Here is a 23,279-nt window from a genome sequence, read left to right on the forward strand (position 1 = left end):
GGAATAATGGACTGCTTTTATCGGAGCGTTTATATCGGAGATTTTAGATGCAGTCCGATATAATCCGATATTCGTTTTTTTGGCTGATATCGGACATAAATCCGATATCAATATCGGATCGGGACATCCCTATACTCAAGTAGTTACTGCCACCGATACAGTAGACATTACACATGCCTCCATATCTGCCTTTTTTTTTAAACGTTGTTATACATAGTGAGTGATAGGAAATCTCTGTCTGAGCAGTTTAACGAGTTTAACCTGTAAATTTGGCTTTCTCCCTTCACGTTTTCCCTCTCCAAGCCTTGTCACACCTTCCCCCATTGTAGTATGCCAGAAAGTGGGCCAGGTAGTTGTAGTAAAGACCCTTTGGGGGATACACTGTAGTAAGTCATCACAGTTATATCCGCTTCCTCCCCTCCCACTAAGATCTGCATCTGGATCAACTGCTACTGTATTACTGCTACTGAGACTTGGCTGGCCACTTGCAAACCCTACAGAGGTATTTTTAAGAGAGTCTGCGGCCGGCCCAGTAATTGTGACAGTGTCTGGCGGCTCCCAATTGGGTCCGGCACAGTTGCAGCTCCAGGAAAACCCAAACTCTTTGGGCAAACTTCTTGTCTCTGTTTATGGCTTTTTAGTGTGTTTCTCATTTTGTTCGTTGCTCCCGTCTCTCTGTCTGTCCCCCTATAGACCCTTTCAGAGAGTATAAACAAAGACAGGTGTTACCAAGGATACTAATTAAGGCTCCATTCCATTTAGTGTACCAGAGCGTTTTCTAATGAGCCACACCTGTCTTTGTTTATACTCTCTGAAAGGGTCTATATCTCTGCTTGGTTTGCTGGGAAGAAAAAGCTAAGCCAGCAGTGCAGTTGGCACATTAGCATGATGTCATTTTTTTGTGGTTTGGGGTGACACTTAGACTTCTCTGGCCTTCCCCCCATATAAAGTCACACAGCCTTTTGGGCATGCTGGCTGTGGTAATTGATTTGAAACCTGGAGTTTGCTTTTCAGTCTTCCAGTCAATGTGTGCGACAGCATTCAGACCACACACTGCCGTAATGGTCCTTTACTGTAGCCTACAGGCTACAAAATGCAATTCTTCAAAGCCTGAACAGCAGGAAACCAGCCAGACCAGACACAACATTTAACAAGGCTCTCGTGGACAAGGGAAGAATGGGGTGCTGAGAATGACCTGTGAGCAAAATGAAGTCAGTTGCAGTGGCCACACCACATCCAGTACGGTTCACTGTCTTAGCCCCTTCAAGAACACTGGAATCAATCTTAACCCTCACTTCAGACCAGACCAGATTGTCAACAGTCACTGTATCTTTCAAGATACTCCCTCCACCTAACAGTAGCATTTATTTCAAGTGTCTCAACTTGTGGTTTGTGCAAAAGTTTGAGTTGAGCTCTGTAATTATTGAGGGGTCAAATGAGATGATCTCAAGGTGTTGTTATACAGTTAAGCAGAGACTTATAGGATGCTGAGTGAACCTTCTGAACCTGGACCCTGCCCTCACTTAAAGAATCCACCTCTAAGTGGCTGAGGTCAGTGAAGAGAGAGGAGTTGTAAGTGTTAGTGGTGGCGTACAGTGTGGCTCACTATTCTCTGCTTTATTTTACGTGCCTAAATAGAGCCATGCTTGGAACACAGCCCATGTGTGACAGCGTAGACGCCGGCCAGTACGTCTCGTCTTCCTTCATAAAAAAGAGATCCCATAATCACAGCCTGTTTGTCAGAATACTGTACATATGCTTTTGAGGTATAATCTGTGGTCATCCTGTGGAGCTTATAGTTACTAGTGGATACTGTGGATGGGTTTCAGCACAAGCTTTCAACAATAAGAAGGATAACTCATAGGAAGGGCTGTGCAAGTTAGTTTTAATTCTTTAGAATGAATTGCCTAATTATCTTATCTTACAATTTAAAGCCAAGCAGACATACTGCTTTTCCATCACTATAGCAATCTGTATGTCGCACTGACATGGGTTTCCTTGCGATTTGCTGACATCATCTGTCACATGTCCTGACTCAGTTTTTCTTCAGAATGTGTGGAAGTCTGTTGTGGTGCTGTGGTACCAGTCTGGGCTCGGTGCGCTGAAATAGATTGCACCATTCTGCTGACCAACAACTGGTGGTCAGCGTCTGAGGATGCAGCTGGGAGAATTACATCAGACCACGGCTTTCCAAAAAGGAGATACAGGGAGTGGCCCTGGTGAGGGATGGTCAGATCGGATTCTCAGTGTTAGAAAATATGATATGGGCTGGGATTAGGGGTGAAATTTTAGTTAAGTGGCACCAACCCAAAACCACACTGCAGGTCTGTGTTTTCTCAAGAGTATCCTGGCTTGAAAGAGTCTGACTGCCAGAATGGTTTTGTCTTTGTATTTGTCTGCTACAAGTCACAGTGCTTTTCTCATCTGACCTTTGACTTGGAGTTTTCACTGACCTTTGGCTCCCTGAAACTTTGTGTCTGACTGTGTCTCTATGCCCCTCTGTTGTATTTGTTTTTTCCCTCTGGGACAGTTGTAGTCTCTCAGTCTGCTGTGCTGTTTTGCAGAGTGGTCAGATTCAGTGGAGATAGTTAAGTGGGATTTATACTGGAGAAATAAGTGGGTAATGTGAGAAAAAGAACAATTGCCACTTGTTTTTTGGGTGGTTTTGTGTGTCATTCTGTGGTGTGATTTGTGCAGGTTTTTTATTACAGCTGCTGGTCTGGCTTCTTTTCATTAACTACTTGTTTTGTTTTTGACCAAGACCATGGCGGTACAAGACGGCAACACTCTCTAAAGCAAGACCGTTGCTGTATGTAGATATAAAAGAAGAATTATAAGGCTACGGAAACAAAACAAATTTTATTTTATAGTGATTATACATTTATACAAATATGTATATTCAGATTTTGCCAATAAACCTTGACAATTATTACACACTGCACCTTTAAAGCACACAGCAAAGCTGACACCACTTTTACTACAGTATGTCCCATCAAAACCTAGTACTGGAAAGCTAATCTTGAATTAATCAAAACCTGTGTCAGTGGTTACTAATGGCAACTTGTGCAGTGGCTCAGTGTGCAAGGCCTTGACCAAACACGTGAAGAGACAGCAGCAAAGGGGTGTGTGTGTTCCTTTTAGCCACTGTAGCTGCTAAATACTATTTTAAAGTTTGCTTCCTGCACTTTCTCTCCGGAGTGTCCAGTTGTCTGGAATCACTTAAGTTTGTCCTCAAAATACATCAGCAACATAAACCGCAAGACAATTTTCAGAGAGATTGTCTCATCAGTTGGCAGATGCAATATGGTATTTGTCTGTGAGTGCATGTGTGTGTGTGTGTGTGTCATTGCTCTGTCCTGTGTGTTCAGACGTGCATTTTTATATTAATATCAAATGCATGTGCGATGTTTTGTGTGTGTGTATTTCAGCTAATAGCTCGTCTGAAAAGGGAGATTGGGTCTCTGAAGGAAGAGCTGGCCATGGTGACAGGAGAGCAGAGAGATGACCAACTATCTGTGGAGGAGGCCCAGAGGTACATCATCCCTCAGCCTCTACACATAACCTGGACACTGCTTTTATTTTGTGCTTTTATCCAAACTGACTTACAAGTGAGCACCATGAAACTTCAGTGCAGTAGGAATCAGTGTAAAACCTGTTATCTCCACATTTACACACAGTAAAGCAAATAAGAGGCGACAATACATTTGTTCAAAGAGCTGAATTAAATCAGAACCTACAGCTGGACTTTTGCCACAGGGTCATGGATATATAGAACATGTGTATGTGTGACTATTTGGAATGATGTGGCCTCAGTGAGCCAGTCATCTCAGGACAGTGCAGATGTGCGTAGTGCTGCGTTGGCCCTGTCAGGCGTCTGGGATGTTTAAAGCATGCCACAGACCCAGGAAGAGAGCAGACAATCTTTTTTTGGACTCAGAGATTCCTGAGCAAATATATTTTATGATTTATATGTATTTGGCTTTTGCCTGAAGTGCCTACATAACTTATGACGTTGGCCGTGCATTGATGTTGAGTTGGAGTTTGATTAACCAGATCTCTGCTTCAGCCAGGGCTGTTTTATTTCCGCTCCTATGCTTAAATGGCAGAGGGACCAGAGTTCAGCCCAGGGGTTCCCCTGAGGACTTGGCACATCATGCTGATGTATTTACCACGCCTTGGCCCCCTCAGTCCGCCTTTTTATTATTTCCTCTCTACCCGGGTGATTATCCTCCATTTCCCCTGTTTGTGGTCAAACTCACAGATGGAACCTTTAATGATGTCTGTTGTGACCACATTCACTGGACATGCTGACTTTTTTGTTACTGTTTTCTCTCTAGTTTATGCATTGACTCATCCCCATTACTGAATGATTGCACATATCCTGGGTTATTTGTTGCTGCATTTCCAAATGCACGTATGCGTACGTTTGCCAGATTTAGCTACATAACATGTTGCTTCACATTTTGGAAGGACTTTTTGGAAACTATCAAATTCTGCCATTTGACAGAGGATTTTTTGCTAATAAAATATTGTACATGGCAGTGAAGGGCATTCTCAAGGATCCAACTTCTTTCAGAAGTCTGAAACAAGACCGCTACGTTTGTTTTAAGTCCTTTGTCATGTAAACCTGGGGTCTTTCTACATGTTACAGCAGAAAATGAAAACCGCACGTTGTTGTGCCTACATTGGAACCGTCTGGACAGTTGCCTTCTGGTCTTTTCCAGTGGCTGGTTCCAGAGCGAGAAGAACCAATGTTTGGACTATCATCTAGTAGTTTATCAACAGGCTGGCCCAGCGGAGCTGGAACATGCATTAAAGTAAATAGTTGTCTTTGACCAGACCCACATTTTAAACATTAGAAGCACTCCTCATGTATAGATCTTAACTGTTTGAGTGCCTGTTGAGCATGAGCTGAGTGTGATGGAGAAAGGCTGTAACATGGAATGTGGGACTGCTTTAAGCTTTGGTTGGTTATCACGTAGTCTGCGTGTGTGTGTTTGTCTCTATGTCTGTGTGTTTAGGTTGGAAATGCTACTCAAGGCCTTTCTGGATGACCCTGATCCAAGTGTGACACTGTCTCTCGGACCAGATATGAGAAAAATCCAGTACTGTTTCTCCCTGCTGAAGGTAAGATTCACTTGTGTCTCCATGTGTAATACTTGTCTCACTCTATAACTCTGTGTCTATGATTCTCTTTAAGCAGGCAAGTATTTGTTCCTCTTTCTTGATCCTTTAATAAGATTCTCCATGCTTTTGTGATAGAAACATAGCTTTTCAGGTCAGATTACCATGCCAGCCAAATAAAAAGATTAATTTCCATTAGCTAGTTAGTTAGGAAAATGTCAGACCTGATCTGTCCCTCACAGTCCACTTCATCCATCAGTCCAGCTGTGACCAGATGACCACTTATTTTCCTAAAGAGCTCCCCCTACTGTCCATTCCTATGCTTTACTTTGATTTAACTGCAGTTTGCTTCATTTATATATCTTGTCCGGTTGTATAGATTAAATCAAATTGACAGAAAAGGCTGATGGATGATATGAGTTTAGCCACTATTGATTAGCACTGGAAACAGAGTCTGTCTAGAAAGTGGCACTGATTGAAGATCCTGTTTCATCCAATGCTGTTGTGTTCCCATGACCTGACTTCAGTCTAAAAGTTATTTGCCATCTAATTAGCTGCAAGGTGTGATGTTGGCATGTAGCTGTTAATTTGTGAATTTAAACAAAATCCTCTGAAGATCTTTGCACAGCAGCTTGAAAGGTAATCCTCTGCCTTGGCCAGAGTAAACAGACCATGTGAAGATGTTCCCTCAGTGCTCCCTGCAGGTGATTAGCATTTTTCACTGTTTTCTGACATTTTGTTGATTAATTAATACAATTCTTTTTATGTCGTATTAATCAAAACAATGACAAATAGTTAAATGCAGCCCAACATAAATAAAAGGCTGAAGGTAATGTGTGAATCAATTGTGGATCAGTTAGGAGGTAACCCATCTTTAGATAGTAAAAACTGCATACGTTTCATTACATAGGTCACTATTGGAATCTTGGTCAATCAACTATTGGACATAATTTGTGTCTCCTTTGTATTCCGTTAAAGGCAGTATCTGAGCATGTTGTTTTGGCTCTGTGTGTAATCCACTGATCATGTGTCCTGGACACACTACCTTAGGACATGGATTCTATTGCATGTTGCTTTTGTTTTTGGAGAAAGTTGTCAAACAGCAGCTTGTGGCCCACCACTGCTAAATGAGCACAGGGAAAACACTGCAGCGCTCACACTGTTCCTGGGCTCTGCTTTGGTTGGAGTCGAAGCAGCCACCAGAAGTGGTTCCAGATCCCATTTGAATATCTGTTTATCTCTACTTCAGTTTGTTATGATCGGCAAATTCTATCTCCTTTTAAGTTTACATTCCTCGGAGGATCACCCCAGTCACACTCCGGTGATTCTGTAGGAATTTGGATCTGGTTTAAATTTGATTTCCTTCTTCTTTGTTCCCTGCGCAGCCTAATTCTTCCATGCTCAGCCTTCTGCTTATCCACAGTGATGTTCAAATACCAGAGAGCATGTCTGCAGTTTTAACTTTTCAACGTCATGATCTGAGATCTCAGTGATTTAGTTCTGTATATAGTTTGTCAGACTGAAGTGATGATGTTATTTTGTGTGATGACAATCTTTACAGTTTTCCCCCCAAACCCAGTGTCTCCATCAGTGTGCTTCCCTGTATGCCCCCAAAAGGTTTGGGACCATGCAGCCTGGCCTCCCCTCTCTACATTTCCCTCTGCTCTACCTACTCCATGTGGAAAAGCTGCAGTGCTCTAACATGTTTTCCACCTGTCTTTTAAGATGGAAATTTTGGACTTATATTGCAGATAGGGAAAAGAGTGGAATTTAATTAATGTTAAGGGAATATAGCAAAATTTAGAAGAGCATTACTTTTCACGATGGTATAACAATTTATCTTCCAGCTTCTTTATGTTCATGACAATAGATGGTGGTTTATCCTGTTGATGATTCTCCTTGTAGTAGAGAGCAGGTTGGTTTTTTGTTCAACTACAATTTTACAACATTTAATGGTTTTGCTTCATGTTTTTTTTGTACAGATGATGATTCTGGACAAACATGGTGATGGAGACAAGCCCAGTGAGGAGTCCCCAGCTCAAACACCAAGAGAGGCCCCTGAGGACAGCCACCACACCACAGCAGAAGTCGCCAAATTAAAGGAGATACTGACTCAGCGTGATAATGAAATCAGTATCCTTTGACATGGTGCAGCCAAGTTTGGTGACGCACCACATGATTACATTGAGTTTTGGGATGTTTAGTCTGGTGTTCAAATTAGACAACTTGTGATGACATAATTTGTATGCCGTTATCTGTCTACATGCTTCAGGATCGTGACATATTAGATTATACTGTATACTTCTAGGTAATTTAAATAACATTTTACAATTTATTTCAACTTTTTTCCAAATCAAATGCGTTTTTCTTCCAGATATTGTAGCTAACAGAATTAGTCTGTTTTTGATGATCAGGTCGGCTAAATTTCCTTCCTTTCATTTGTGTAGTTGGACGAGAGAAATGTCTGACTCTTTTAAACAATTTTGCGAGACAGGATTAAGAAACAGAATACAATATATTTGTATAGTCCCTGTACTATGGTTACATTTTCAGTTCTCTCAGCATTCCTGAAACACGTCTACAAAATAAATCTTTACAAGAATACAGTAAATCTCCTCTTACAATATCATTAGTTATAAATTGTCATCTTAATATGCACGTTTAAGAAAATACTACAGTCCCCAGCTGTGATGCTAGATATTCGAATGTTACAGTACATCTCTTCTTATTGCAAACACAGTTATAGGGCCTATTAAGTATTTTTGGTAACGTGATTGATCAAACACTGATACAGATGAATACTTTCAAATTTTCACCTTCCGATTCTTCCTAAAACAGAGGCTGCAGTGTGACAACACATTCTACCTTCATTTGAGACACGATTTGTTATATTAGTTTTAGGTTTGTCAAATTACCACTATTGTCTAGTGTAAAGCAAACAGTACAGTTTAAAGTTTGCTTAAGCTTTGTGGATTAGACGAGTTCCTGTCCTCAGGCTTGTTTTGTCAATTTAATAATTGACTGTCAGTGTCAACACACCAGCAACTGACTATACAGGTACATTTCAATAAATGAGAAAATCATGGAACAGTTCATTTATTTCAGTAGATCTTTAGTGAAACTTTTATATAGATTCATTACACACAGACCGACATATTTTATGTCTTTATTTCTTTTAATTGTAATGATTATGGCTTACATTTAATGAAAACCCCCAAATCAGTTCATTAGAAAAAGTTTACTATTGTAACTTAATGGTGTCACACTCTAATCAGCTGATTAACTCCAAACACCTGCAAAGGTTTCCTGAGCCTTTAAATGGTCTCTTAAGCCTGGTACACACATAAAGATTTATCTCAACAGATTTTTTTTTATCTGTGAGAGACCCCACACATGAAGATAAAAAATCATTGATTGAGCAGTTTTGATCGTATTGTGTGTGGTGTGCTCCGATATTCCCAATACAGCACACCACACCATAAATATTTGTCTGATGACACACTAGAGTCTCATCCCCCAAGCCAGAAATCCGACGTGATCAAACGTGATCTGATGTACTTTAAGTTTCGATTTGTTGATGGTAGCCATGGAGATGGTAGCCATACTGGTTTGTTATGCTTCTGTGTTCTTCAGTCAGCTCGCTTCTTTATTGGCTACATTCAATTCCACTTCACAATCCACAGAGTCAGTGACTCAGGATTGTCGGCCTGTATGTGTATGATGATGATATATAAATATGTAAGGTAAAAGAAGCAGCTGACAACACCATGAAGACGTTGTTCCTCATGTGTCCATCATCATTAGGTGAACAGTGGAGTTCAGCAGAGCTGAGGAGTTCAGTGCATATGGAACTGGCATTCACAACTGGAGAAAATTTGTGGAAAACTTAGGTTTCAGCTTACATTCAAATTTGTGTCAGCATACAGGCTCACAAGTTAATCACACTTTTTATCCCAAAGTGTATCTGCCTGTGGTATTGCATGACTAAATCACAGTGCTTTCCAAACATATATTAGAGAATGTAAGTAATCCTGCAATCAAACCCAGCATGACATGTTGTTTTAGAGTGCGCGCTCAGATAGATCTTCTTCTATAGACTTCAGTTAATCGTAATTACTATTAATCATAATTCTTTGCATTTGAATATTATATTTCTAATGGCTTTATGGGATTATTCCTCCCTCATGCCTTCTTGCTGTGACTTGTCATTAGATCATAGAACATTAGTTGGAAAATTGAGACGTTTCTTTGATTATTTCACCACGAAAACCTCAAGTCTGCAAAAATAAATAGACTATTATCATGCAGATATTTCACTGTAGTATTTCTTGGATCACATATGTGTAATGTGAAATCCTCCCCTCTTTGTAGATTTTCCTTTTCAAAATATTGTACCCCGGTTTTCACATGATGCAAATGTAATTGCCAAAATTGCTATAGTCTGTTTAAATGTACATTTTTCAGCAAGTTACACTCTAGAGATCACATTACTTGTATGTTCATTCACTGTGAAGCTTTTGTGTAAGGCTGCAGTAGCCTTAACTGTCAGTCCCCCAGTGAGGATGGTCTGTCTGTAACATGTAACACTAACCATCTAGATTCAGACCATTTCTAGATCTATCCATCTAAATTACCATGCAACACTACTCTCATTAACTAAGCTTTACTGGGATCCACCATTAACATGATGATAGAGCAACAAGGAGGACTTACAAACATGTCTGACTATAAGAAGAAGCATTGCATTTCATGCAAATTACTGTTGATTGAATGGAACACCTTTAACGGCTCTTTTGGCAGATGTTTTTATAACTACTGTATGAATAATAATTTATAATATTTGAAACTGTCCTCCAAAACCAACATGTGTAATTTTCCAATCTGTCTAATCCTGTCTGTTATTTGTTCCTGTGTTCCAAAGTGGTTACAAACCAAAAATAGCAAAATGACAGCTGACAGGTTCAACTCTGATCCCCCAACTTCGTTAGTCTACCAAACTAGATACAGAGACATTTCTACTGCAACTAGTGTACTTAATGGGCATTTGTAGCTCATACTGTACAACCCCACTTCAAAAAAAGTTGAACTATCCCTTTAAGTACAGTGCCACTGGTGCCTACATATTCATGCAAGATAGCAGAATTGCATGGTCCACAGTATCAGAGGCCACTGTTAGGTCTAGCAGTACAATGATCAAATGGCATTTGGCACAGAGCAACATCATTGTGTAGGTACCTTCAACAAGCAGTGCTGATGGGATCTGAACCCAGATTGGAATTTGTTGAAAGTATCATTGTTCTCTGAAAATGATTGTAGTTGTATTAAAATAACTTTTTCTGAGACTTTGGACAGAAAGGGCAAATGGGAGACAGGACTAAAATTTGATAAAATTGGGGGATGGAGCTGAGGTTTTTTAAGGAGAGACCAAACCACAGCATGTTTTAAGACAGCCGGAACTGATCCAGAACTGTGGTCTTAGGCAAGAGTTGATAAAAATCAATAGAGAGGGACCAACAATATTTAACACCTCTACCAACAGTTTAGCAGGGATAATGTCTAAGGGGCAGTTTGTGGGATTCATATGTTGCACCACTTTGGTCAGGGTTGAAACAGAGACTGGTTCAAACTGTTCCAACACATCAGAATGTGCCGGAGCAACAGACAAGTCAACATATATCTGTTTCATTGAACCGTGTAACAGAGAGTGACAAGAGAGGATCAGTAGGACATATTGAATGGACATCATGAGCTGAGTTTGACAACATTTTGAGTGCATGGCATGTGAAGCCGCCCATAGAGCTAACATGTAACCCCTTAGAGAAATCGCTTTTCATATAGGACAAGAGATCCCCATAATGGAAAAACCTGGTGAACATCAGTCTGAGGTCATGGTTTGTATGAAACAATGACATAGAACCCACAGAGAACCCTCATATTTTTCTGTAAAACCTGGCCACTGAATGTCATTTAGAAATGTGTTGGGTTTAGATTTTGGCAGTGTTATGAAGGGTGCATGCTCGGTTTCCTTGGAAATTTGAATTGGAGACCTGGTTCCTTTGTGCTATTATTCCCACTGACATCCCCTTTGTACTGGCTTACAGGAATATAAATTAACTTCTCCAGCTCCTTCAAAACTGCAGTACGTCCATTCATCATCCAAAATAATGACATTCCGAATTTCTTTCGTTGAGCATCCCAAATTATTTGCTGACCACCACAGTTTCACTTTGGCCACAACTACATGTCTGCAAATCTCATGATAGACTCGTGCTTGAAGAGCAGACTAATGTGTTGACTGTAAATTATGGGTTGTGATTAGGCCATCAAACACACTTGAGTTTATAGTGGAAAAACAGGAGGCAGGAGATGAATGAATATTGTATGAGACTGTGATCTTTTATTCATGTAGGTAACGTATATGAGGATCAAAAGTGATGGTTAGACTTCTTTTTTTTCCCCCACAAGTGTACTTATTATAGGAATACGTTTAGCTAGCTAGGCAAGCTTTGATTTCTTACTTTTGTTGACATCTTAAAAGCAGTCTTGGCAGCTTTTTGTAAAATGTGTTGGTCGTGTTTTTCTTTATACAATTTTTCCATGCAATTCTAGCTCATACCATTACAATTTCCCCTCTGTGAGCGCTGTCTTGGTCTCTCTCACTACTGGTGGAAACAGCAGTGTGGTCCCTCGACAGTGAAAGGCACTCCACAAATCTACAAGTGGTTTGCCAAAGTATAGCAACCAGGTGTCAATTTGATAATCAAATCTGAAAGCGCTGAATGAAAGAGTGGCAGCTGTTGGCAGTTTGATCAAACACAGAAGATGACTGTAGAGTTGGGAGCCAAGTACAGTGCAGTACGTACAGCAGAGGAGACCATTATAGTAAATTGTCCCGATGCACAGAGAAGTGAAACGTGTCATGGCAATAAAAGAACCAACAGCAGCTAGGCAGCAGTATTGGCCTCTTCTCGTGTAACCACTCAGTTACCAGTGACATACAGTACACACACATCTACATTCAGACACACACACCACCACACTGGGAGAAGACACATTGTGGAATTTTGGCCTCATCTTTACAGCCTCTCTGGCTCCTCCTCCCTCCACTGATTCAACCCAGACCATGACATTTCCCTCAGCCTGTAAGGTCAGACGCTGAGCACATGTCAGAATGCTGCCATTATTAAAAGCCCACAATGAGGCCTACTGCTACTTTGTGCTGCACACTGACTCAAAACAGTGTTGATCCTGTCAGCTGCTTCGATTGCTCGGATTAGCTAATCCATGTACTGTATCGTGAAAAACATATTGGTTACATTCATGCTTATTCATTTTAACATCAGATTATGACATCAAAGCTTTCATATCCTGATGAGAGACCGTTTACAGAACTCTTGCCAAAGAAAACAAGTCCTTAACTCAGTGTGTACAGGTATCCTTGTTAAGATGTTAAAGAAGGAGAAGAGAAGGGCCCAGGATGCTGCTGCTCAGCTGGCTAATGTCCCTGTCTCCCAGAATGCATCGAAGCTGCCATCAATGCCACTGCTAAGGGACGGCAACACAGATGCCATCTCAGCCAATCCTGGGGGAAGAGCTATCCAGTACATGAAAAGAGGTAGAGGTTTTATTCTTTTTCTTTTGCTCGTCTTAAAAAGAAATTGTACAGATATTTATACTTATAAAGATTTATAGATATTCTAAAATCCCAAACAACACAAGATGGGTTCCTGCCACTATGATGTAGGCCCATCCCCATAGTAGCACTCATTTTGGGTAAAAAGTAGTTACATGGAGGGCTATCAATGTGGACTATCCAGAATAACAGGGATACTGTATCTGTTAAAAGATATTGCTAATGGTTTTCTCTTTAAGAAAAAAACAAATCCCTGCTCTAAGTTCCTCAAACAACACATTGTATCCACCCTTTTCCTGCTGGGATATGTCAGAATTCTTTGATACAAATATCTCAAAACTATTGCCAACAATCTGAATTGTCACATACTGTGTTTGATTTAATCTTTTGTCTATTGTTGCTGCAATTTGGGTGAACAAACTTTTTTGTGACTGCACTATACCAAGCAGCAAAGTGGTTGAGGGCTCCAGGTGTGAACCCCACCAGAGCAGTAAGTGTGTAGTACATTGCTACTAAAGAGGGAGAATTGGTCAGACACATTGCACGGGGACTTAAACAGTCCTGTATAAATACAATACAAATTTCACAGATGTTGACTCTATTAACTGTGACAGTCAGTCAGTCTGTGCTGGAAGAAGCAATGAATGTGTGATAGATGAGGTGCTAAGAGTACAGTGAGTGATCTCTCCTGATTGGAATGTGGGCAGCTCATTGTGGCCAGAGCTGCTGATTTTCAGCATGCCTGTTGAGGCTGCCTGTCGGGTATGACAAATCCTTTATTTCTGGATTTTCCTGCGTGACAGTCCGACATCCCAGAGCCCCCAGACTGGCTTATTTCTAAACAATGTCATCAGTGAGATTGCATGTATTCAGGAGTTTCCTTTGGAGGTCACTCAAACAAGTCAGCTCAGCAACATTAGACAGTGCAGTATATTAAACCTGTAATTTGTTGCTGATGAGTTTTAAACCTATAATACTCTCTGGAACATGAATCAGGGAGCGGGGGCCAAGAATGTTGCAATGTAAACACAAAAGACACTGGTCAGACGTGACGAGAATAACAAATGTGGAATCACTACATTAGAGAAGTAGAAGTAGCATCTCCATGTCAAACTAAAATGTTAAATACCTCATTTGTTTGTATTCTTTTACTCTAATATGAAAATGTATATCTCATATAGGTAAACACGCTGGAGGATATTTATGTGTCTTATATACACATGGAAAGATGAAAATTGCAAACGTAATTGAATTAAACAGAGGTCTGTTTTTCATCGTTTCAGGCAGATCAGTGTTACATGTGGTCTTGAACTGAGTGTCATTGCATATGGTTGGGTCATAGCCCTGTAGGTTAACCAAGAGCCAGAGATAGGAGACACAATAGCAGAGACTTGAGACTGAAACTTGTCCCGGATGGTCATTCTGCTTGTAACTGCTGTAGAAGTGAACTTTGGTTTAAATGTCACAGGAATGTGGTGGTTGGTGAAAGTCAAGCCAATCAAGCTTTGAGATATGCTCCTTAGCCAGTGGCAGCATTTATTTGGCTTTTCCTGTTTAATTTTGGTTAAGTGGAGCCTTAAGTGTGATGATAAACCTGAGCCTTTATAACGAGCCTGGTCATAGCCATCAGGCAGAGCACCATGAGCCAGCAACTCATCAAACTAAGGCTGCGCTCTGCCCCTGTCTGTGCTAACCACAGATCCCTCATCCTCTTTGACATTTTTGTGTAATGGTGCCCGGTGTGGTAATAAGGCCAGAGAAGGGGTAATTGCAAACAGGGTCTCATAGAGAAGCGTCTCTTCAAAAACAAACACATGTTTGAACCCGGTCCAGTCAGAATTAGTAAGAGAATCAGTCATTCATCCAGGGGACAATGAGTTTCACTGTGATGGATGGCTATAAAGCTGTGGTTTATAGAATCACTGATAAATGATGCACCACATGTATTAGTCTATCAGACTGGTATGTGATCTAATATGATGACCCAGATGAAGAGTCATCCACTTTATCCCACGTGTACTTTTACCTGGCTCCACAATTGATCTTTTTTATTACAGCTTTTTTCTGTTGTCATGGGATGTAATGCCCTCCCTGGATTCCACTTGCACATGGTTGGCTTGTTGCAGTGAGGCGTCCGCTGCTTTACAACCATGAGCACCAGAAGCTCAGACAGTGGTGATAAACATCTGATAAGGCTGCCTCAGTGTGTTTTCATACAGATAATTATTGACTGGATATTACATCAACACTATAGTATAATGTATGATCTTAAAAGAGAGTTTACTTTGTGGAAAAGGGCTGCGAGACCGACAGTGTTTGAGTTGGTCCACTTCCCTTGAACGCACGCCACACGGATTAAGAAGCATACCAAGCACAAACATTGAAGTATTACATGTAAATAATCCAGCTGTTCCTTAATCAAATGAGAGGTCACCAGACACACAAACACCAGTCTGAGGAGAATCTTCCTGGTTCTGACCAGAATACTTGTGTTTCTGAATAAATGCACAGATGCACAAAGTTTCTTTTGGCAGAAACACCCAACGAGTCAGTGATCCTGACATTTTCCATGCTGTTCCCTCCATATTGACTGGCAGGTTATTATTGTTTAGAAAGTACAGGAAAGAGGCCCATTAGCCGTTATCATCCGTACAGTATGTCAAGATCAGGATCATCTAAGTCTACAATGCTCATCCTCACTTTTTGGCAGCATTCATTATCACACTTTAACAGTATAAACAGTAACAGTGAAGAACTACAGAATCTGATTCAAGTAGATTTCATCTTTTCATCTCAGGCTTCCCTGCAAGTTTCAGGAGTGGTCACTTGGCCATTAGTTTTAGTGTTAATGCGAATCTGCATTAAAGGGGAAATGTAAACAAGCCCCCCCCCCCCAACGGCCCTGCACAGATAAGTGGTATATAGATGATGGATGTTGCCAAAATGGGGTCAAATATTAAAACTTCTAAAATATTTTTCACACCTCCATATTATTCACATCTCACATCTTATTATTTGGTTAGATAGGAGCACACTGATCAGTAATTGGTTTTTGGAATTAATATCAAAATGTATCAAGCTGTAATGTTCTTACACAAAGCTTACACTCAGAAAAAAAGACCCAGTAGGAACTAAAAAAAAGAGTGAAGATAAAGCCTTTACTTGTCCAGTCCAAAGTCATAAACAGGTAGGCAGGCACAGAAGGCAACCACATCCAATCAGGGAGAAAACCAAAGTTGAAGAATACAAGCAAAAACCAGGCGAGCAAACTCTAGGAAATAAAGGCCGGAGAGCAGAGCATACAGGGAAGAGATAGGACAAGACTAATCACTGTAGGTGTTTGGGAAAAACTGGCGGGAAACAACAGGAAGTAACCTCAGACCAATATTACACAAGGATCATGACTACAAAATAATACAGGAAGTGAAAACAAGACACGTAACAAAGACTTGGAAAAATGTCACACAAGCACAGAAACTTGTAGCTACTTAGAAAACTACTAATTATAACCTACAGTATAGAACTATTATTTTTGTGTGTGTTGTAATCAAAGCAAATGCAATGTAGAAGTTACATTCTGAGTCTGTTTTAGTCTTTAGTGGGGAAACAGACTTGTCCTCTTTGTTTGTTTTCCAGTAGCTAATGTAGCACCCCTCTTCAGTGTCGTGCTTGACAGGGTGTCAGTACACGCTACAGTATTTAACCCAGTGTGACTCACTGACCCATGAAGTGAGTGCATCACTTGAGTGCTCACTTTTCTGTGGCTGTTTCAGTTGTTCAGCTCTGTCTCTTCTTTTCCCACATAGAGAAAAGTGTAAGGCAAACACTGCAGCATTGTAGTGAAGTTGTTTGTGTTGGGACCAAGTTTAAAGATGAGGGCGCTGCACTTTAAACATTCCCCAAATATGACAGTGACAAACACTTGGTAATTATTCCTGGATGGGATTTTGTTCCTGGGTCATGCTGTAAGTTCCTGAGAAAAATGCAACACAATCAGCTTTGCTAGTTTCAACATTGCTCCGAGTCATGAACAGAGATGGTGTTAACAGATGACATCAGGCTCAACCCAGACTATACAATAACTACAATTAGTACTTTTGCCAACAACGGTGGTGCTGTGTATTATTGTCCAATTTGTTGTGGAAAACTTTCTACTCCTTCAGAAAAGTTCCCAGATTCGACAGTCCCTCATGGCTAGCAGTTACATGTCCACTCTGGAATGTCCATCCACTTCCACTTCTCTATACTTGAGGATAAATCTTAGTCTCTTTCTGCTCTGTTTGCAACCAGCATTGTGAGAACATTCACACACTTCCAACTCTATCAGCTGTTAACAAGAAGGGAAGGCTGCGTGGTGTCTGGAGAAGCTCTGCACTGCAGCACTTCCAGTTTAGAGAAAATCAGATAGGACACTTCTCACACTTGACTGTAGTGTCTCTGACTTTCACAGTGTGAAACAGTGAGTATTAAAGTTAAAAGGTTCAAAAAGTTAAAAGGTTAAAGTAAGTCAGATCATTCTGCACCATCAAATGTTTTGGAAGAGGCCGTAACAGTCTTACTTACTGAATTCCTCTTAGATACACCAAACGTGAAAATTATTAGGGACACAAAAGTGACACAGTTTTCTACACACGACTGAATAATGTGTCATATGTTTCACATCTGGAGTGCTGACTCTCCAAATAGCTATATGTGCATTAGATCATTGTTGCTAATTCAAGACAAATGCACTACACTTATCTTTTCCTCATGCTCAGTGGGTCACTGAATGTTTATGTATGTTTTAATTCAGGTTTCAGCTGAGGGCTCTGCCGCTGCAGCCAGCAGCCTCTATGGTTACAGGAGGGTAATTGCTCTCCCCTGAAGATTAGCTGTAAACGTAATGATGATGACCTTTCCATGGAAACCATTCATGCTCACTGAATGGCATATAATCGACTGCTCTTTCCATAGCACATCCTTCGATACCAGGCTTTTAGTTCAGCGGACACTAAATAAAACATCGGCATCAGATTTTTTTATTTTTTTTTTGAGTGAGGCTACTGTCTTGTTTAAGCAGTCTGCACACAGTACATGATTTTCATTTCCTTGTACTGCAGAATTTCTTGTTTGTGTACTATTACAGATGTGCTGTGCCTAAGTTTATAATATAGTGTAAAAAGGGCGGCTGGTGAATGGACAGAGTGTTCCTGTTGTAATTCAGGCTGGTGGCTGCATCCTGAAAGGAGACTTGAGACTTACAGGGAGTTGGATCTTAATGTAAATCCTGCTAGCATGTAATGAGACGCTGATGATTCTACCAGGCCCTCCACACATTTCTATTAACTTACCAGAGGCCTGACAGCAGGGATCCAGTACGTTGAATACTACTGTCCTCTACAGGATGTCACCATGGGAACATGCAATGTACCCAGAAATAAGACTATTTTTCTATGAAGCAAATTATTTATAGCTTCCTCTGCAGTTACCATTTGGGTCAAACTAGGGACTGTGTATGCCACACACTTTCCATGTGCAAATTGGGGATGTAGTGAAGAACTGTTGGAGAACCTGTAAACAGCTACTTTTAATGAAGCTAGCTGAAACCTGCTCAAAAAGTCACAAACTAATGCCAGGTGATGTAATGTACTACTTGGCGTGTTCTGTTCATTCTTACACTTGCACTCTGCCTAGTGCCAGATGGTGTCGTCCCTTTACCTCTTTGATTCACATCTTTCTTCTTAAAGAGGAACTAAGCAGGATTTCCCCCATGGCTATGCTACATTTTTACCTTCATTAAAAAGCTCCGGAGTAATTGTGATAGTTAACTACATGACTTGTGACTTGTTACGAGTGACAACGGAGGCTCTCTGTCTTCCACCTGGCGTCTCACGGCTGAAAACCAACCTTACAACATCAGTGTAGTATCTGGTCTCCGCCCCAGTGTCCCAGCTCTCGTCTCTGCACACCGAGACACAAACGCGCTCCGTAACCTGTAATCTTTTGTTTGTGACGGTTAAGACTACACAAACACACACGCCGTAACATTGTATATGTTATGTAGAGTTATCCACTGCTCCCCCCCCCCACCAGAAGCTGCCCCCATCAACTCTTCTTAACATTTCCATGTTCCCCACATTCTGTGTCACAAACTATAAACTGTTTTCTTGTATGTAACAACAATATGTCACGTCTGTCCGTCCTGGGTGAGGGATCCCTCCTCTGTTGCTCACCCTGAGGTTTCTCCAATTTTTCCCTGTTAAAAGGGTTTTCTATGGAGTTTTTCCTCAGTGGATGTGAGGGTCTAAGGACAGAGGATGTTGTTGTGATGCCATGTAAAGCCCTTTGAGACAAACTGTTGGTAAAAACGGGATATACAAATAAAATTGCCTTGCCCCTTCAAGAACTGCCCCCTTACCAGGGTGGAGGGGTTTGAGTGTGCAGAGCGTCATCGAGAAGTGGCAATTGGCGCAAGTTGGGGTGGCAACCTAAGAACCAACTGGTGGACACCAGTGGTGATGAAAGCTGTTAAGCTGAAGATGGAGGTGAACCCAGGGTCTGCAGGAAGGCTGCAGCTCTAGCAGACTGGTGGCCTCATTGGGGAGTGGAAGAAGTACTTGCAGGAAGTCATCTGCTTCATCCAGAATCCTGGCAGAGGCCACTGAGGTGGTGAATAAGCTCCTTGGTGGCAAGGCATCAGGCCCTGAGATGCTGTGGGCTCTGGATGTTGTAGAGCTGATGGCTCTTTGATGTCGTGTGGAGGTCAGGAACAGAACCTGTGGGGTGGCAACTGGCAAACTGTGTTGGTGATTCCTATCAAGGGACGGGAGCGTGTGCTCCAAATATGGAGGGGTGGCACCGCTCAGCCTCCCCAGGAGAGGTTATGCCAGGGGGCTGCAGATGAGGCTCCAACCGATCGTTGACCCTCAGATTCAGGAGGAGCAATGTCAGTAAATCCAGCAGCGCTGTCAGTAAACACCCTGTGATGAGCTAACATTTTGTGCCAATTAATTCTGTAAGAGTATGAGCCAGTGGTGAAAGGCAGCACCAGAGTGCCTGACCAGTGGTGTATCTGTGTTTCTAAGGCTGGCCTCACCGTTGCCCGACACTCATACATCACTTTCCTGGTATTTCATTTCTAAAAAATTTGTTGAAACAGCAGCAATATTCACAACACATACCTCCTGTAAAACCTCTGCGGTTTGTCAGCACGGAAAAGAAGAATTGGGAAAGTTGGCCTAGGGTCCATGTGATCTCACTATCCCACAAATTATTTCAGTACAACATAATATGATGTCATATCACTCTTAGATATTTCTGGAATGCTTCTCTTTACAAGAGTCAAATGGAGAAACCCTCAAGCTGATTTGTTGAGGTTGGCTCTTGCAACATGCCTGTGTGATGCCTGCTGGTTTCAATCAGGACTTTCCAAAAATAAAGAAACAAAATTCCTAACTGTCCTACAATTAATCTCACATGAGTTACTGTCTTGTTGTGTATGTCTTTGGTTAGAACAGCTTTGTCACTAATGTCTCATTTTAACAAGGGGGGAATTCATTGGAAATGTTTGTGATATCTTGGGTTTTCCATAGCACAGGAAAACTTGTTCTATTCTAAGATAAGATAATGTGCAATCCTGTGGATTCTTCATATGGAAGAATGTTTGTTGAGAATACACAACTATCATATCTATAACTGACACTGTCAAGCTGAGAGAGAGCTCTGATTGATCGATAGATCTGTGTTGATGTCAGTTCATCTTGTTATTTGATGTCATGCACTCCAGTCTTATATTTCCCAGTGTTTGAGCTCAACTCAGCCTTCTCCCTCTAGGTCAGTCTGTACTGTAGACTTGTATGAATGCAATGTTGTATTCATTTTTGTTAAAAATGATACAACACCTTCCTGCAAGCCAACCTAAAATTAGGCCTTTCTTAAATGTTAATGCACTTACCTTATATGTCATGGTCTCAAAAAAGTCTAAGAAATGAATCTATAATCTTATATGCAAAAGTATAGGCTTGTTTATATACAGTACCTTCACAACTTCATTAACTGCTTCAGCTTTGGGGTTTATAACCTTTTTTTAGAAACTGCCCACTGATGACAATTCCACAGTTTGATGAATCTTCTAATTCTTCAAATCTTGCAATAACATGTAAACGGCTCCTCCAAGCAACTGACATGAATGACCTGAAAGATGAATGATCTGAAAATGAATTGAATATTGGTGGGGCCTAAGGTATCAAATCATCTCCAGCTTGACACTGAACATTGAAATGAAGTCATTCCATTAGCAAATGACAGTGAAGGGGACCTGTGGGATTATGACAAATGGAAGATTAAGAAAACTTTCAGAGAGACCTGCACATTATGCTGCTGCAGAAGGGCGAGATAAGGGATCAGGGAAAATCCCTTTGGAAACAACTGCTGTGGACAAACAAAGGTCAAACCGAGCACACTGGCTTAAATCACCATTAGAGATGTTTGCTGTCAGACAATAATCCAAAGCATGTCTCAAAATCCATCATGAATTCACACAGGAAATGTAAATTGAAATATTTGGAATGGCCCTTCGCAGAACTGACATGATAAGGAACCTAAAGAATGACAATGTGGAGTTTCTGCTGCTGTTGTCATCCTTTGTCCATTGGATTTTCCTCTGTAAAAAGTGAAAAGCTGAATGAGTGAAAGTGCTAAACTACTGTACAGTGCTGCTTTAGATGTCCATGTTGTTTTGTCTACCCTGTGTATGATTAAGTTGTCTCTGAAGTGCCTGTCTTTTCATGTGTTTCAGGTTTTCCATTCAAAATCTGTGTGTTTTTTCTCACCAGAAACTATATTAACAGACATACTTTACTAGTTGAGAAGAATATTTAGTGTTATTGCTCGCAAAGCCATCCCACTAATCGTTAATAAACAACCACATTCCACTCATTCGCTGTGTGTGCGCCAAATCCTGTGCCCTCATTACATCATGTAAATATTCAGTCATTGATTAACGTTGTCATTTTCGATCGAATCGGTGAAGAAACAAAATCATGAGACCATTTGTGTTTTTGGTTTATGTCTTTGAACCAGATGTGAAGTGCTTTTTATAAAGATCCTCATTAAATTATATTACCAACTAATAAAAACAGAATTCCACAGTCAGCAGGAAGTTATGTCCAAAATGATGTTGTTTCCTTACATGTGGCGGGTTGCAGCAGTCAGGTAGGGGGCATCCACAATGCAATGCTGACTGGTTCAGAACTGCTGTTTATGTTTGTGTTTATTCTGTCTCTAAACCTTGAATGGCAGGCTAATAGTGGCTGGCTGTTGTAATTAGTTATAGGTGGGAGGTCAGCTGAATCAGTGGGACTCTGACTGGCATCTGGCTGCCAGATTGGGGCTTGAGTACCTGTGGATGTGGGAACCTGTATCTGATACATGTTCCCATAGTTTAAATGAATTTATTTAGTGTTTTGTTATGACTGTAGTTTTATATGGTAGAATGGATTTTAACAAAATGTCATCAGCATGGACCTAGTGATATTAATACCAGCTTGTGATTATTGGAACTATTAGAGCTTGTGCCTTATGACTGGATTTTTTTTTCTCTTAGGCCCACAGCTGTCTATGGGAAAGCAGGAGGCCTTTGAGATCTTCATCAGGGACCATGAGGACTATCTGAACATTGAAGACAACAAGAACCTGCTTAAAGAGAGGTCAGTGACAGTTTTAGGGATTAATTCACTTCCTCATATTGTCTAGAATTCATGACGATACAATACAAGCATTTTTTGCACAATGTTGTATTTGTCACTTACCTTCTATTTCACAAAGGGACATTGCTTTGTTTTGAAGAACCTGTATAGATCACACACAGACATACACATACATACTTTACACCCAGCAGAACAACTTCCTAATTTGTCTTTCACTATGAAAAATATTGTGCTGTCATTTCTTGCCACATTCAGCTTGAATGAGGCAAGAAATTAAAATTCAAGCAACACTCTCCCATTCTGTGAGCATTTTTTCTCTCTGAGTATATTTCATTGAGCTGTCTCTTGGCTGCTACGCTACTTTTAAATGTATTCATTTTGTTTGGAACTGGAAAACCTTACATAACCTCATGACAGCCTGAATCTTGGAAATAGTGATTTAAATTTTAAGCAACATGCCAGCTGAGATATTGTTCATTTGCAATATTCAGTAAAGTTCATGTTTCATATTCACTCTGGTGAACAGGTCAGGTGAAGCCAAACAACTTTGGGAGCAGCAGAATGAATCAAAGAACAGAATAAGTGAGTTGTCTTTTAAACTTTCAGCTCTACATGTCACTGTCATCATCATCATCATCCTAATGGTAAATACTACCTGCAGCATAAGCCCTTCGCTGAACGCTGCTATTTTCTGCTAACATTCCCTGGGTCCCTAAAGACGGCGGCCTACGTACAGTACCTGCCTGGAAAACCTTAATGAACAGATCACTGTTGGAGTTCCGTCTCCCTGGAGCGTAGAAATGTCGTTCAGCACATTCCTGAACTTTTCCAGGAGT

At 40.9% G+C, this 23,279-nt stretch overlaps 1 protein-coding gene across 1 annotated transcript in view; it reads left to right on the forward strand.

Moving 5' to 3' along the window:
• The window catches only part of kif6 (kinesin family member 6), a gene marked incomplete at both ends in the record, with an annotated part of 67,547 nt that overhangs the window by 18,942 nt on the left and 25,326 nt on the right, over positions 1 to 23,279 (forward strand). The window contains 5 exons of the mRNA XM_083997639.1: positions 3,429 to 3,532; positions 5,022 to 5,127; positions 7,107 to 7,257; positions 12,557 to 12,739; positions 22,341 to 22,443. Of these exons, the coding sequence (XP_083853765.1) occupies positions 3,429 to 3,532; positions 5,022 to 5,127; positions 7,107 to 7,257; positions 12,557 to 12,739; positions 22,341 to 22,443 (647 nt within the window). The remainder of the gene's footprint in view (positions 1 to 3,428; positions 3,533 to 5,021; positions 5,128 to 7,106; positions 7,258 to 12,556; positions 12,740 to 22,340; positions 22,444 to 23,279) is intronic.

Source organism: Trachurus trachurus, assembly GCF_905171665.1.
Source record: "Trachurus trachurus genome assembly, chromosome: 22".
Lineage (NCBI taxonomy): Eukaryota > Metazoa > Chordata > Actinopteri > Carangiformes > Carangidae > Trachurus > Trachurus trachurus.